Source organism: Littorina saxatilis, linkage group LG4 (genome assembly GCF_037325665.1).
Source record: "Littorina saxatilis isolate snail1 linkage group LG4, US_GU_Lsax_2.0, whole genome shotgun sequence".
Lineage (NCBI taxonomy): Eukaryota > Metazoa > Mollusca > Gastropoda > Littorinimorpha > Littorinidae > Littorina > Littorina saxatilis.
Window position 1 is genome coordinate 23,699,449 of NC_090248.1, and position 14,251 is coordinate 23,713,699.

General features: G+C 44.0%; 1 protein-coding gene across 2 annotated transcripts in view; it reads left to right on the forward strand.

Moving 5' to 3' along the window:
• LOC138964271 (reelin-like) overlaps positions 1-14,251 on the forward strand; it is a 109,620-nt gene that overhangs the window by 80,971 nt on the left and 14,398 nt on the right. For both annotated transcript variants that reach the window (XM_070336176.1, XM_070336174.1), the window contains exons 49-55: positions 1,396-1,603; positions 2,122-2,459; positions 6,115-6,322; positions 7,572-7,753; positions 8,238-8,344; positions 9,860-10,107; positions 11,499-11,678. In XM_070336176.1, the coding sequence (XP_070192277.1) occupies positions 1,396-1,603; positions 2,122-2,459; positions 6,115-6,322; positions 7,572-7,753; positions 8,238-8,344; positions 9,860-10,107; positions 11,499-11,678 (1,471 nt within the window). The remainder of the gene's footprint in view (positions 1-1,395; positions 1,604-2,121; positions 2,460-6,114; positions 6,323-7,571; positions 7,754-8,237; positions 8,345-9,859; positions 10,108-11,498; positions 11,679-14,251) is intronic.

The window sequence follows — 14,251 nt, forward strand, 5'->3', positions numbered from 1 at the left end:
TTACCTGTTTTGAGGTCAGGGGTAGTGCTGATTTTCAATGAGTTGCGTAAGTTGACGCAAAAGTAGACTCTTTTTGCGCAACAATGGCTAAAATGTATGTAAGCTGATAATCTGAGTTAAAGATGTTTTACAGAATTGTTTGCTCTGGACTCCTAGTGAGGAAAATATTTGCTAAAATAATTATTGTCTCAAGAGGAATGATTTCAGTGGTGTTTTGGTGATAGGACACCTTTTACATAAGGCATATGGGAGATTTGTTGCATGAGGCATAAGCTGTTGCTGACAGTGTGCAATATTGGTTCAACAATATGCAGGTACAGTAGAACCCCCCATTTACGACTTTGGAAAAACCTAGAAAATTAGGTCGTAAAAAGGGAGGGTCTTAAAATGGGGGTTTGAGATTTTGGCCCGGGCGGTCATGAGCTTGGTTGCAGTGTACGTACTGTTACGTACTGTCATGTTTACACACAAACACACAGTTGCAGTTTACTGTCATATCAACACACACACCCAAACACATTACAGCAGAACAACTTTAACTCAAATTTTAAAGAAAATTTACTCATGGCGTAATGCTCGCTCCCCGCTGAGTGAAGCACATTTGTCATTGTGGCGCAACCAGTGAAATCCGAATGTCCTAAGTCGATAGAAAGCATAATGACCTTTCTCCCGAATCATCTTTCCGCTCACAGGAATGTTTCTTTGCCTTGCATTGCTAAACTTGTCTCATACACGATCGTTGAGGTTTTCATACAGGCACCTCTCTTTGCGTACTTTCGCTTCGCTATCCTTCTCGCCATCTCGATAATACCGAGTCCTTATTCTTGACGATACACAGGATTTGCGTCTTTCCGACTCCTAAGGAAGTCGCCGCAGATTGCCATTTCGCTCGGTTAGCGATTACTTTATTAGCTCTCTACTCAAGAGTCGGCGCTTTTCTCTTTTTTTCGCGAATCTTCATTTGTCAACAAGTCGTCGGAAAACTGACATGAGATAGTGTACAGAGGAAAACCGGATGTATAAGGATCTCGCGCGTGCGAGATTTTTTTTTTTTCGTCTCGCGATAGTTGGAGGAGCGAGAGCCGCCATGTTGTCTGCTCGAAATGTGCGCAGAAGTCGTAAATCATCCCAAAAAGCTCAGTCGTAATTATAAGTCGCGTTTTGGGGTGAGTCGCCCACTTGGGGTTCATTATGTAGTAAAATGCATCCGTGGTGGCAAAATCGGTCATAAAAAGGGAGTAGTCGTATAAAGGGGGGTCGCTAAGGGGGAGTTCTACTGTAAGTCCTTTGTAATGGAGACAGTTTTGACAATCTCTCTTCAGCATTTACTGCAACCGTTTCTGTGTTGCTTTTCATTATTTTCCAGTAAATTAAACAACTCAATCTTAATTTCAGGTTTATCAGCATAAAGCTACCTCCTGGTGCTAAGAAGGAAAGTATTCGATTCCGCTGGTGGCAGCCTCAGAATGGTGGCCGACAGATGGGAGACTGGATCATTGACGGCATACGAGTGAACGGAGCAGAAGTCAACCCAAGTCAACTGGCCTTCAACTTTTCTTCAGGCTTTGATTTCCGCGACATGGTGTCTGTCGATAATATGGAGGTGGGTGTTACTTTCATGCTTTTTTGGTCAATTTTTATCGGTGTCTCTTTTAGAGTTTCTTGTATATCTGTCTACTTTATTTTTCTCTTTTAACTGTGTCTGCTTTACTGTTTCCTATGTACTCTAAAAAAAAAAAAACTGTATGAGAGACCAAGAATGAAAAAGTGGAAGCTTGTATTTGAATTTCTATATGATTACATCGAGCTAAGCATCAGCAGCATGCTAAAGAAACAAAAGCATGGCCTGGAGCCAGTGTCATGGACTCGTGGTGGTCACACTGACAGCCGGACCATTGCTTCATCATCCAACTGCAGTTGTCTGAACACAGTGAGGGGAAAGGCGGCACTGTAATCGAACAACTCCCGGTGTAAAGGGGCACAGTCACTCGACTGAAATCTTTTAAATGAAACCCGATTACGTTGGATTACTGCAGTTCATACGCTCAACAGCAGTTGACTGACTATGTTGCTGGGTCTAAAATGTGTGGTTCAACTGTACCTTATTTGTGACATTTTCAGATCAGAAACTACTGTGGAGAGGAGAACGTCGCCGTGGGAACCACAGAGAAAGGGGAAGGGTCTCAGCTGGTGTCTCGTGAAGTCTTCGCCCAGGACGGACACCTGCTTCAGTTTGTCCTCAACCTTGGCTGCGGCCAGGCTCAGAATCGAACCCTGCCCCCAGTACATCTACAGTACTCCACAGACCACGGGATGACCTGGTCCTACTTCTACCCATCGTGCCAAGACGCCAACGGCCATTGCTCCCAGTTTCCCAAGATGCCGAGCGTGCTGTACGGACATGCCTGGCCCGTGTGGGAGAGAGTGGTGTATCCACTGTATGGTCTGCCTACATCCAAGTGAGTGGTTGCGTAATTGGTTGCGTATTCTGTGGGGGTTTTCTTCTTTTCTTCTATAGGTACCCCGCTTTAAGTGCCCAATCAGTTGGTTCAGCAATGTCTTTGTTGGATCAATGGGGTTCAGTGGAACCCCCCTTTTAAGACCCCCTTTTAAGACCCCCTTTTAAGACCCCCCTTTTAAGACCCCCCCCTTTTAAGACCCCCTTTTTAAGACCTTGCTTTTTCAGATTTTCTGTTCAAAACGTCTGTAAATGTTCCCCCAATTTAAGACTCCTTCCTTTTTTAAAACCTGATTTTCTCAGATTTGTGAAGGTTTGAAAAGGGGGGTCCCACTGTATACATTCATTGAGATACTGTGTGCTGTATGCGGGTGTGCACTGTATACATTCATTGAGATACTGTGTGCTGTATGCGGGTGTGCACTGTATGCATTCATTGAGATACTGTGTGCTGTATGCGGGTGTGCACTGTATGCATTCATTGAGATACTGTGTGCTGTATGCGGGTGTGCACTGTATGCATTCATTGAGATACTGTGTGCTGTATGCGGGTGTGCACTGTATGCATTCATTGAGATACTGTGTGCTGTATGCGGGTGTGCACTGTATGCATTCATTGAGATACTGTGTGCTGTATGCGGGTGTGCACTGTATACATTCATTGAGATACTGTGTGCTGTATGCGGGTGTGCACTGTATACATTCATTGAGATACTGTGTACTGAATGCGGGTGTGCACTGTATGCATTCATTGAGATACTGTGTGCTGTATGCGGGTGTGCACTGTATACATTCATTGAGATACTGTGTGCTGTATGCGGGTGTGCACTGTATACATTCATTGAGATACTGTGTGCTGTATGCGGGTGTGCACTGTATGCATTCATTGAGATACTGTGTGCTGTATGCGGGTGTGCACTGTATGCATTCATTGAGATACTGTGTGCTGTATGCGGGTGCCACTGTATGCATTCATTGAGATACTGTGTGCTGTATGCGGGTGTGCACTGTCTGCATTCATTGAGATACAGTGTGCTGTATGCGGGTGTGCACTGTATGCATTCATTGAGATACTGTGTGCTGTATGCAGGTGTGCACTGAATGCATTCATTGAGATACTGTGTGCTGTATGCGGGTGCCACTGTATGCATTCATTGAGATACTGTGTGCTGTAAGCCGGTCCCACTGTATACATTCATTGAGATACTGTGTGCTGTATGCGGGTGTGCACTGTATGCATTCATTGAGATACTGTGTGCTGTATGCGGGTGTGCACTGTATACATTCATTGAGATACTGTGTGCTGTATGCGGGTGTGCACTGTATACATTCATTGAGATACTGTGTGCTGTATGCGGGTGTGCACTGTATACATTCATTGAGATACTGTGTGCTGTATGCGGGTGTGCACTGTATACATTCATTGAGGTACTGTGTGCTGTATGCGGGTGTGCACTGTATACATTCATTGAGATACTGTGTGCTGTATGCGGGTGTGCACTGTATACATTCATTGAGATACTGTGTGCCGTATGCGGGTGTGCACTGTTTACATTCATTGAGATACTGTGTGCTGTATGCGGGTGTGCACTGTATACATTCATTGAGATACTGTGTGCTGTATGCGGTTGGTGTGCACTGTATACATTCATTGAGATACTGTGTGCTGTATGCGGGTGTGCACTGTATACATTCATTGAGATACTGTGTGCTGTATGCGGGTGTGCACTGTATACATTCATTGAGATACTGTGTGCTGTATGCGGGTGTGCACTGTATACATTCATTGAGATACTGTGTGCTGTATGCGGGTGTGCACTGTATACATTCATTGAGATACTGTGTGCTGTATGCGGGTGTGCACTGTATACATTCATTGAGATACTGTGTGCTGTATGCGGGTGTGCACTGTATACATTCATTGAGATACTGTGTGCTGTATGCGGGTGTGCACAGTATACATTCATTGAGATACTGTGTGCTGTATGCGGTTGTGCACTGTATGCATTCATTGAGATACTGTGTGCTGTATGCGGGTGTGCACTGTATACATTCATTGAGATACTGTGTGCTGTATGCGGGTGTGCACTGTATACATTCATTGAGATACTGTGTGCTGTATGCGGGTGTGCACTGTATGCATTCATTGAGATACTGTGTGCTGTATGCGGGTGTGCACTGTATACATTCATTGAGATACTGTGTGCTGTATGCGGGTGTGCACTGTATACATTCATTGAGATACTGTGTGCTGTATGCGGGTGTGCACTGTATGCATTCATTGAGATACTGTGTGCTGTATGCGGGTGTGCACTGTATACATTCATTGAGATACTGTGTGCTGTATGCGGGTGCCACTGTATGCATTCATTGAGATACTGTGTGCTGTATGCGGGTGTGCACTGTATACATTCATTGAGATACTGTGTGCTGTATGCGGGTGTGCACTGTATACATTCATTGAGATACTGTGTGCTGTAAGCGGGTGTGCACTGTAAGCGGGTGTGCACTGTATACATTCATTGAGATACTGTGTGCTGTATGCGGGTGTGCACTGTATACATTCATTGAGATACTGTGTGCTGTATGCGGGTGTGCACTGTATGCATTCATTGAGATACTGTGTGCTGTATGCGGGTGTGCACTGTATACATTCATTGAGATACTGTGTGCTGTATGCGGGTGTGCACTGTATACATTCATTGAGATACTGTGTGCTGTATGCGGGTGTGCACTGTATGCATTCATTGAGATACTGTGTGCTGTATGCGGGTGTGCACTGTATACATTCATTGAGATACTGTGTGCTGTATGCGGGTGTGCACTGTATACATTCATTGAGATACTGTGTACTGAATGCGGGTGTGCACTGTATGCATTCATTGAGATACTGTGTGCTGTATGCGGGTGTGCACTGTATACATTCATTGAGATACTGTGTGCTGTATGCGGGTGTGCACTGTATGCATTCATTGAGATACTGTGTGCTGTATGCGGGTGCCACTGTATGCATTCATTGAGATACTGTGTACTGAATGCGGGTGTGCACTGTATGCATTCATTGAGATACTGTGTACTGTATGCGGGTGTGCACTGTATACATTCATTGAGATACTGTGTGCTGTATGCGGGTGTGCTTTGTTGGTTGGTAATGGTGATGATGGGGTTTTCCCTGTCGACTCACTGTCTGTGCTGTACGCTGAGAAATGTAAACCGTTGTTGTTGTTTTGAAACTGATATTTTTTTAGACTGGCGTAGTGGATAAGACATCGTCATCCTAATCGGAAGGTCATAAGTTCAAATCCCTGCCGCTGCCACCTGGTGGGTTAAGGGTGGAGATTTTTCCAATCTCCCAGGTCAACTTATTTGCAGACCTGCTAGTGCCTTCTTACCCCCTTCGTGTGTACACGCAAACACAGGACCAAGTATGCACGAAAAAGATCCTGTAATCCATGTCTGTTTGATGGGTTGTAGAAGCACAAAAATACCCAGCATTCTTCCCCCGAAATTGGCATATGCTGCCTAAATGGTGGGGTAAAAATGGTCATACACGAACCCACTCGTGCAAAATCATGAGTGAACGTGGGAGTTTCAGCCCATGAACAAAGAAGAAAAAGAAGAAAAAACTGATTTGTTTCCGTCTTTTTGTCTCCCAGTGGAACGAGATTCCGATGGAGACAAGAGCCTCCGGAAACGCAGTCCGATGACCCAGAACCATCCCAGTGGGCTCTGAAGGACGTCTACATTGGAGAGGCCTGCCCCAACTTCTGTAGCGGCCATGGCTACTGCCAGTACCCACAATGCATCTGTGATGACGGCTATGCAGGCACGGATTGCAGTCTGTTAGATGATCAAGGATTGCCTGTAAGTTGAATATTGTGTGAATACGTTCAAGTGTTTTTGATGAGAATGTGTTCAATATAGTCAGTACTTGCTGAAAGTGAGTGGAATCACTATTGCTTGGGTCTGATGATTGTAAACACATTTCTGACTCCAAAATGCTCACAAATATGTAAATCATTTGAATCCAAACTTATTTATTATCATATTTAACCTGTTGTGAATTTTGAACTCTACACTCAGAAGTATGCAGACTCTTCGATAACAGGATTTTTATGTTATATAGTGTGTTTCAACTGTTTAGCTCGCATGACACAGGAGTGTGCGGAGGCCTCGATAATGGGATTTACATGATCTTGTGTGAACCTTACTGTTTAGCTCGCATGACACAGGAGTGTGCGGAGGCCTCGATAATGGGATTTACATGATCTTGTGTGAACCTTACTGTTTAGCTCGCATGACACAGGAGTGTGCGGAGGCCTCGATAATGGGATTTACATGATCTTGTGTGAACCTTACTGTTTAGCTCGCATGACACAGGAGTGTGCGGAGGCCTCGATAATGGGATTTACATGATCTTGTGTGAACCTTACTGTTAGCTCGCATGACACAGGAGTGTGCGGAGGCCTCGATAATGGGATTTACATGATCTTGTGTGAACCTTACTGTTTAGCTCGCATGACACAGGAGTGTGCGGAGGCCTCGATAATGGGATTTACATGATCTTGTGTGAACCTTACTGTTTAGCTCGCATGACACAGGAGTGTGCGGAGGCCTCGATAATGGGATTTACATGATCTTGTGTGAACCTTACTGTTTTGCTCGCATGTCTCAGAAGTGTGTGGTCTTTCTCATCTCATGAAATTCACATGTTCATATGTGACCCTCCACCACGAAATGAGTCGCATGTCACCTCGCGCGGTTCTGCTCTAGGCTTCATATAAGTCCGGGGAGTGTCTGGTAACAGTGTGAGGGTCACCTTAGTCACAGGCTTATAACTCAAACAGTTTTCGCTCTTTTCTAAAACGGTTTTCACCACTAGATAGAGCATACAAAACTCTGTGGGAAAATGTAAAAATATGAAAATCATGAAAATGTGACATGCGACTCATTTCGTCGTGGAGGGTCACATATGTGCTCTTTCTTTTCTTTTCTTATGCTTTTTTTTCTGTTTAACACGCCACGTTGGTTTTATTTAAATTTCGTGTAGTTTTTTTTCTCGTGTTTTTTCTCTCTTTCTTAGGTGCTCTTTTTATTTTGGTGGCATGTGCAGATCGAGGTACAGCTGCGTGACACGTTCCCAGGCCCCCCAGTGAACACCAGCAACTGGGGCGTGGTGCAGGGGGGTGGGGTGGGGGAGGCCTGTCAGGAACTGGTTGAGGGAAACGCTCTGGTCTTCTCTGCCCCTGGCCTTAGACAGGCCACCACTGTAGATCTGGATCTCAGAAATGCTAGGTACATTTTTTGATTGCTTTTTTTTCTCATTTTCTTCTGTTCAAACTTTCGATTGGGCACATATGCCATCTTTGTTTACTTGTTTGTCCTCTGAAAGCGGCGTATGGCTGCCTAAATGGCGGGGTAAAAACGTTCATACATGTACAAATCCCACAAACGCAGAAGAAGAAGTTTACTTGTTTGTTTACATTCTTATCGAGCTAGAATGCTTGGCCTTTTTGCATCAGGGTCAAGATTTGTGTCTTTTAGGGGAATAAAGAAGGGGAAATGTGGAGATCTGTTGATGCTTGCAAAAAACAAGTGTTACAACTGCTGTTTCAAAATGAGAAGCCTTATCAACAGGTTGTAATAACATGCGGCTGTCAGGCTCATTGAGTACTGTTCTTAAGTTAGACAGTGTCGTTTACAGTTCTTTGTGGTAATTCTACAAATGCATGACGTGGTTTGCTAGTGACTTGATAACAGAGCGTTCTGTGTGTTTCAGGTTTGTTCAGTACACAGCGATGATTGGAGGCCAGTCAGGAAGGGGTCTGTGTTATCGCCCAGACTCACGTCACCACAACGTCTACCTTCAGTACTCAGTGGATGGAGGTTGGTCATTGGGGACTGCATGTGCATCTTTCTTTGCCTTCTGTCTTACCTTACTCTGCCCGGTCTATTCTCTCCTCCTTCCAAGACCTACCGCTGGGAGGACTACAGTGAGAGTGTAGTTCTGTTAACATGCGGGAAAAAGGCCCCTAAGAAGTGTAAATGCCAAAGATGAATCACCGAACCGGAAGGTATGTGTTTCCATCTGTTATGGCCAAAAAACGGAAGTGTGCACTATCTTTTGCGTTTGGAAAAACAATCCCCGATGCGAAGTAGATTTTGTGCCGAACTTAAGGGTCGCCACGTGAAGGTTACATGATGGCCTTAGTTCTGTTCCGTAATCTCGGAATGTGAATCAATGAAACTTTGGAAGGCTTGTGATTCACTTCGGGTTGGCCGAAAGTAGTCGCTGAATTAAGGTGCGACTGTGAAGCCGTTTATTCCGTGAACTCTGACCTTACTTTGTCTTCTTGTCTTGCTTTCCCTTGCCTAGCCTTCCCTTGCCTAGCCTTCCCCTTCCTTCCCTTGCCTAGCCTTCCCCTTCCTTCCCTTGCCTAGCCTTCCCCTTCCTTCCCTTGCCTAGCCTTCCCCTTCCTTCCCTTGCCTAGCCTTCCCCTTCCTTCCCTTGCCTTTCCCTTCCTTCCCTTGCCTAGCCTTCCCCTTCCTTGCCTAGCCTTCCCCTTCCTTCCCTTGCCTAGCCTTCCTTCCCTTGCCTAGCCTTCCCCTTCCTTCCCTTGCCTAGCCTTCCCCTTCCTTGCCTAGCCTTCCCCTTCCTTCCCTTGCCTTCCCCATCCTTCCCTTGCCTAGCCTTCCCCTTCCTTCCCTTGCCTAGCCTTCCCCTTCCTTACCTTGCCTAGCCTTCCCCTTCCTTCCCTTGCCTAGCCTTCACCTTCCTTCCCTTGCCTAGCCTTCCCCTTCCTTGCCTAGCCTTCCCCTTCCTTGCCTAGCCTTCCCCTTCCTTCCCTTGCCTAGCCTTCCCCTTCCTTCCCTTGCCTAGCCTTCCCCTTTCTTCCCCTTCCTTCCCTTGCCTAGCCTTCCCCTTCCTTCCCTTGCCTAGCCTTCCCCTTCCTTCCCTTGCCTAGCCTTCCCCTTCCTTCCCTTGCCTTTCCCTTCCTTCCCTTGCCTAGCCTTCCCCTTCCTTCCCTTCCTGCACCATAGTTTACTGTTCCCTTTTATTCCTGATTGAACATAAAATGAAATGATGAACATCACCCACCAGTATTTGAAAGCTTATCAGCTGCTTTTATTACTTAAGATGTAACATTATTTTGATGAGATATTGTCATTTTCTTTTGTTTGATGTAAAAATACAATTTCATAGATGAGTCAAGAGCAATAGTTTCTCTTTTAAGGTAAGGTATGCAATGCAATGCAATACAATACAATACTTTATTATCTCAATGTAATTTCTCTTTGGAGATAACAAAGCATTATTGTATTGAATTGTATACCTTTTTTTATATGAAAACAAAGGTGTTAAAATTGAGTAGTTTAATGTTAACTTTTTTTCCCTACTAGGTATTGTATGGCGCACACTGCATGTCCTGGATCATAGCCGCTACCTGCCAGCTCACACGGACTACATCCCCCTCCCCCAGGAGGCTCGCTCCTACAGTACTCGGCTGCGCTGGTGGCAGCCCCCCACCCTGGGTACCCCACACCCCGGTCCCCGTCCCCAGTGGGCCATCGACGACGTTCTGATTGGTGGAGTGGAGATCAACCCCAGCAACTTTCAGCAGAACTTTGATATGGATCTTCCTCAGGGGGTAAAACAGTTTACTGTTTATTGAATTGCCAAAACAGCTTGCATTACTTTTTGTGTTGCTAGTAAAGCCTGTCCTTAACTGGACGGAGTCAACTACTCGAAGTATACTTTGCGAAGCTGGCCGCACGAAGCTTTGGCACTGAGTTTTGGGTAAAAAGACTTCGGGCTCAAGCAATTTATTCGCTTTATATAAGTGTTCAAACTGGTTTAATGAAAAATGATATGACACCTTTTTCTTTTGAAAATATGCACATCAGAGCTCATTATTCACTTTGATGCTATCTATTGGCTCGCTTCAAGGAATACAACCCTTCCAAAATTCATAAAAACTCTGACAAAGTTATTCATGGAAAACGTCTATTACCTGTCCAGTGCAGAATAAAAAACCCAAGAAAGGTAGGTTGTTGGAACGTTTGTTATTGACAAAACAATACATTCACAGATATTTATTATTAATTTTTTTTTATTGTTTTGTCAATAACAAACGTTCCAACAACCTACCTTTCTTGTTTTTTGATTCTGAATATTGGAACGTTGGCAGTCTCTTTGTTTTTGGATTTGTCTAGTGCAGATAATTTTGTGTGGTTGTATTTAATAGTTTTGATGTAATGCCATGCCAACTGCGGCAGGTGTCAACCACGTCAGAGGTTAAGGAAGGGAACAAATTTGGTCTCAGTCTGACGGGGTTACATGACGTGAATATCTGCTTTTCATCAGACTGAAATGGCTTTTATTTATTTATTTATTTTATGCAATTAAATATTGCGCACATATCTCAACCACGGATTCAAGGCGCAGGGATTTATTTATGCCGTGTGAGATGGAATTTTTACACAATATATCACGCATTCACATCGGCCAACAAACCTCAAGCCTATTAGGGCGAGCATTCACCTTTCACGGCCTATTAAGCGGTGTGAACAGCACGGCTTGTCTTAAGTGCTGTTCACATGGCAGACTTTCTACCAATTTTCACCCAATTTTCAAGCAATTGTAGTCGGCACCAAGTCAAATAAAAATTGCTGCCCATGTGAACAGAGCAAACGCTCAAACTACCTTTAAGCAGCGTTTCTCTGTAGACTTGAAGGCCAGTTCAGCTATCGGAGCTACCTCCTAATGCGGTTTGGTTAGAGCTAACCAATCAGTGATCGCAATAAGAAAAGTCTGTGCAAAATTTGCGCTAGGTCTCGGCCGAGTTGAGCAGCGCTCAACTAAGTTTTCGAATCGTGGCTAAATCTGTTCTAAGTCGAACCTAAATCGTTGGGGCTGTTCAAATGGCAGACTTTTCGCCGACTTGGCCTCAACAACTCAAACCAATGAAAGTTGATTGAAAGTGTGCCATATATGAACGTCACTTTACAGGCTCTCTACAGTGCTTGTTCTCTATCACAGGATGACAGCAGTGTGTGGGAGTTCCACCCTCATGGCTCAGTGGTGGGGGACATCTGTGCACGGGAGGAGTCGGCTCTGGCCTGGAAGGAGGAGGAGGGGGAGCAAGGGGTCAAGAACGGTCAGCGAAGTTTCACCACCACCCAGCTCATTGTGCAGCCTGGCTACATGCTGCAGTTCAAGGTGAGAGGATCTTCAGTGGGCAGAGAAAAACATTAACTGGGTAGCGTGACTCAGGGCGCGCGTCCCTGCGTCCTATACACACTAAAAGCCGAAAACGTGTACTAAAAATGTATGGAGGGGGTCCCAGGACGCACTATACTTATAAAGAACGGGTACCGGGACGCACTAAATTTCCTTTATTGCGCGTACCCTAGATACTTTTTCGACCTGCAATCGTCATTATGCGTGACCACAATGTTTTAAAAGTACACCGGGACTTTTTGGCTTTTGGACCCTTGGGACCTTCTAAAATTCTGCAGTGGGGGTCCATGGACCCTCTAAAGGTTGAAAGTGGGGGTCCCGGGACCCTGAAGGAGGGACATCCGTGGGGAGCCCTGATGACTCCATTGCTGCTAGCTACTAGGTTGATAAGTATAGGCCCATTGCAGAAACTCAAGTTAACAACAGCATTTCTACTCGGCGCGCGCGGTATGAGAATCACGGGTCGTAACTCTCTGGAATTGGTCATCCGCCGCCATGTTGGATGCCTTGCACGATCTCTGACAGTGCTTGAGCGTTGGGTGGCGACTCGACAAAAGTGAAAATGACACGTTGTGTGGCCAAAAACTGCAGTCAGCAGGCACACTTTAGGATCCCTAAAGTTGTTTACCATCAGGGTGACAACTGGAAGGAAGTTACTGAGCGGAGAAGACGATTATAACTGGTTATTTTTTGCTGTGTGCAGTGCGCTAATCAACAATTGTCCATCGGTTGTGCCTTTAGAGTGAACACTGTGATAGGATGCTTTGAAAATTATACTTTGCAGTAGTTACCTGAGCTGCATTGTACCTCATTTGCCTGTCTTGAGAGCTTTATCTTGTGAATTTTGGTGCACTGTCTGCATGGTAATTTGAGATAAAGAATAAATAAATGAATATAATAATGTATTCTTGCTTTACTTTTTATGTTGTGCTGTTGTGTTAAAAAGGCAGATCCCCTTTGGACTCATGCATGCACAGTTTTCTTCATTTTGTCTGCATACACAGTGAAATACGCAAAAAAGAACAAGAGTGCAATGAAGAAAACTAACAAAGACGGCATCCAACATGGCGGCGCGAAGAGAGTATAAGCGGAGTTGTGCCCCTTAGGGCTGAAGCTAGCCGATCCATTTGATAACGTCACGCCGAGTAAGAAGAATGAATTGGACCTATACCAAAACATTAAAAAAAACATCAAACATTAAAGTTTTCATCAGAAGGATTGTCTGGGATCCTTCGGAAGAAAAACCCAGTCATTTCGCTATATCAACAGTTGCATGACCTTTTTGTTTTGACTTTTAACTTTTAATTTTGGACACTGCTTTGCCTTTGTGATGCTAATACAAGACAGTGAAAAGTGTTTTAACCGCCAGAAAACATTTCTATGATGTGAAAATCCAGTCCTGTAGAAAATGTAAACTGACTTTTTTTTTAAACACAAATTTTGTTATAACAAAGTCAAAGAGACACATCCACTTTCAGGTATGTTAAGAAGAAATGTAAAGTGGTACCTGCAATGTGTGGCCCCTCTGATGAGAGGACACCTCCCTTAAAAGGACACATTATGAGGTTCCTTTGTCTATTATCTCTACCAAAATAAACCTGACATGACAGGCCACCTGCAATGTAGGGACACTTGTGGCTTGTCCCCAGGGTGTCCTTTCATCACAGGTACCACTGTATTGTGTTTATGTGGCAGGCAGTATATTTTGACTTATAACTTCATTTGTTTGTGTCCTTTAAAAGAATAATCTTTTCATGTGCCTGTGCAGGAATCAGTTGCCTGCTTATTATTATTATTATTATTATTATTATTTGTTAAAATATGCTTCATTGAAGTGCCTATTGTTTGTATGGCAAGTTTTCATTGGCTTGGGAGACTACTTTTTTTGAGTGAACTAAGCTCACTGCATTTTTTGGTATGCTGACACCTGTCAGTGTCATTGCATTTGTTACCACCTGAACCTGTCTGTACAAGACTCTTTTTGCTGTTTTGGTAAGTGAGATCATGCCAGTATGAATGCTTTATTTTAGTAAATAGATTGACTTAAATGAATTGAATGACAGGACTGTTGAATGAAATTGTTTTATTATAACTGTATGCCAGTTTAGTTAGTTCAGTTTGAATGCTTTGGAATTTAGTTGAAAAGAAGGAATGTGAACATAAACTAGTTTGGAGCCAGCTTCTTTATTTTTGATGGCGTTCATGTTGCTCATAAGTTACTTTCTATTTGAATAATGTGTCTAGGGAAATGTCAGTCTCAATTGCTACTGAAAGAAGGCACTGATGTATTTTTATTATTGGAAACAAAGAGTAATGGCTTGTTAATACCTGAGTTTGATATTTATTTTCATTGTCTACATATATGATGTGCACATAGTAATAATTGATGTAATGCTTGTAGGTTATACCCTGGCCAGACTGAGGAGTGAGTAAACCCTCATAACTACAACTACAGTATTTTTGAGGTATGCGATATTTATTATTGCGGTGTGACATTCTTTATTTAAGAATGGAGTTCATGTTAAATTATTCTCAGCATGTCAGATTCACAT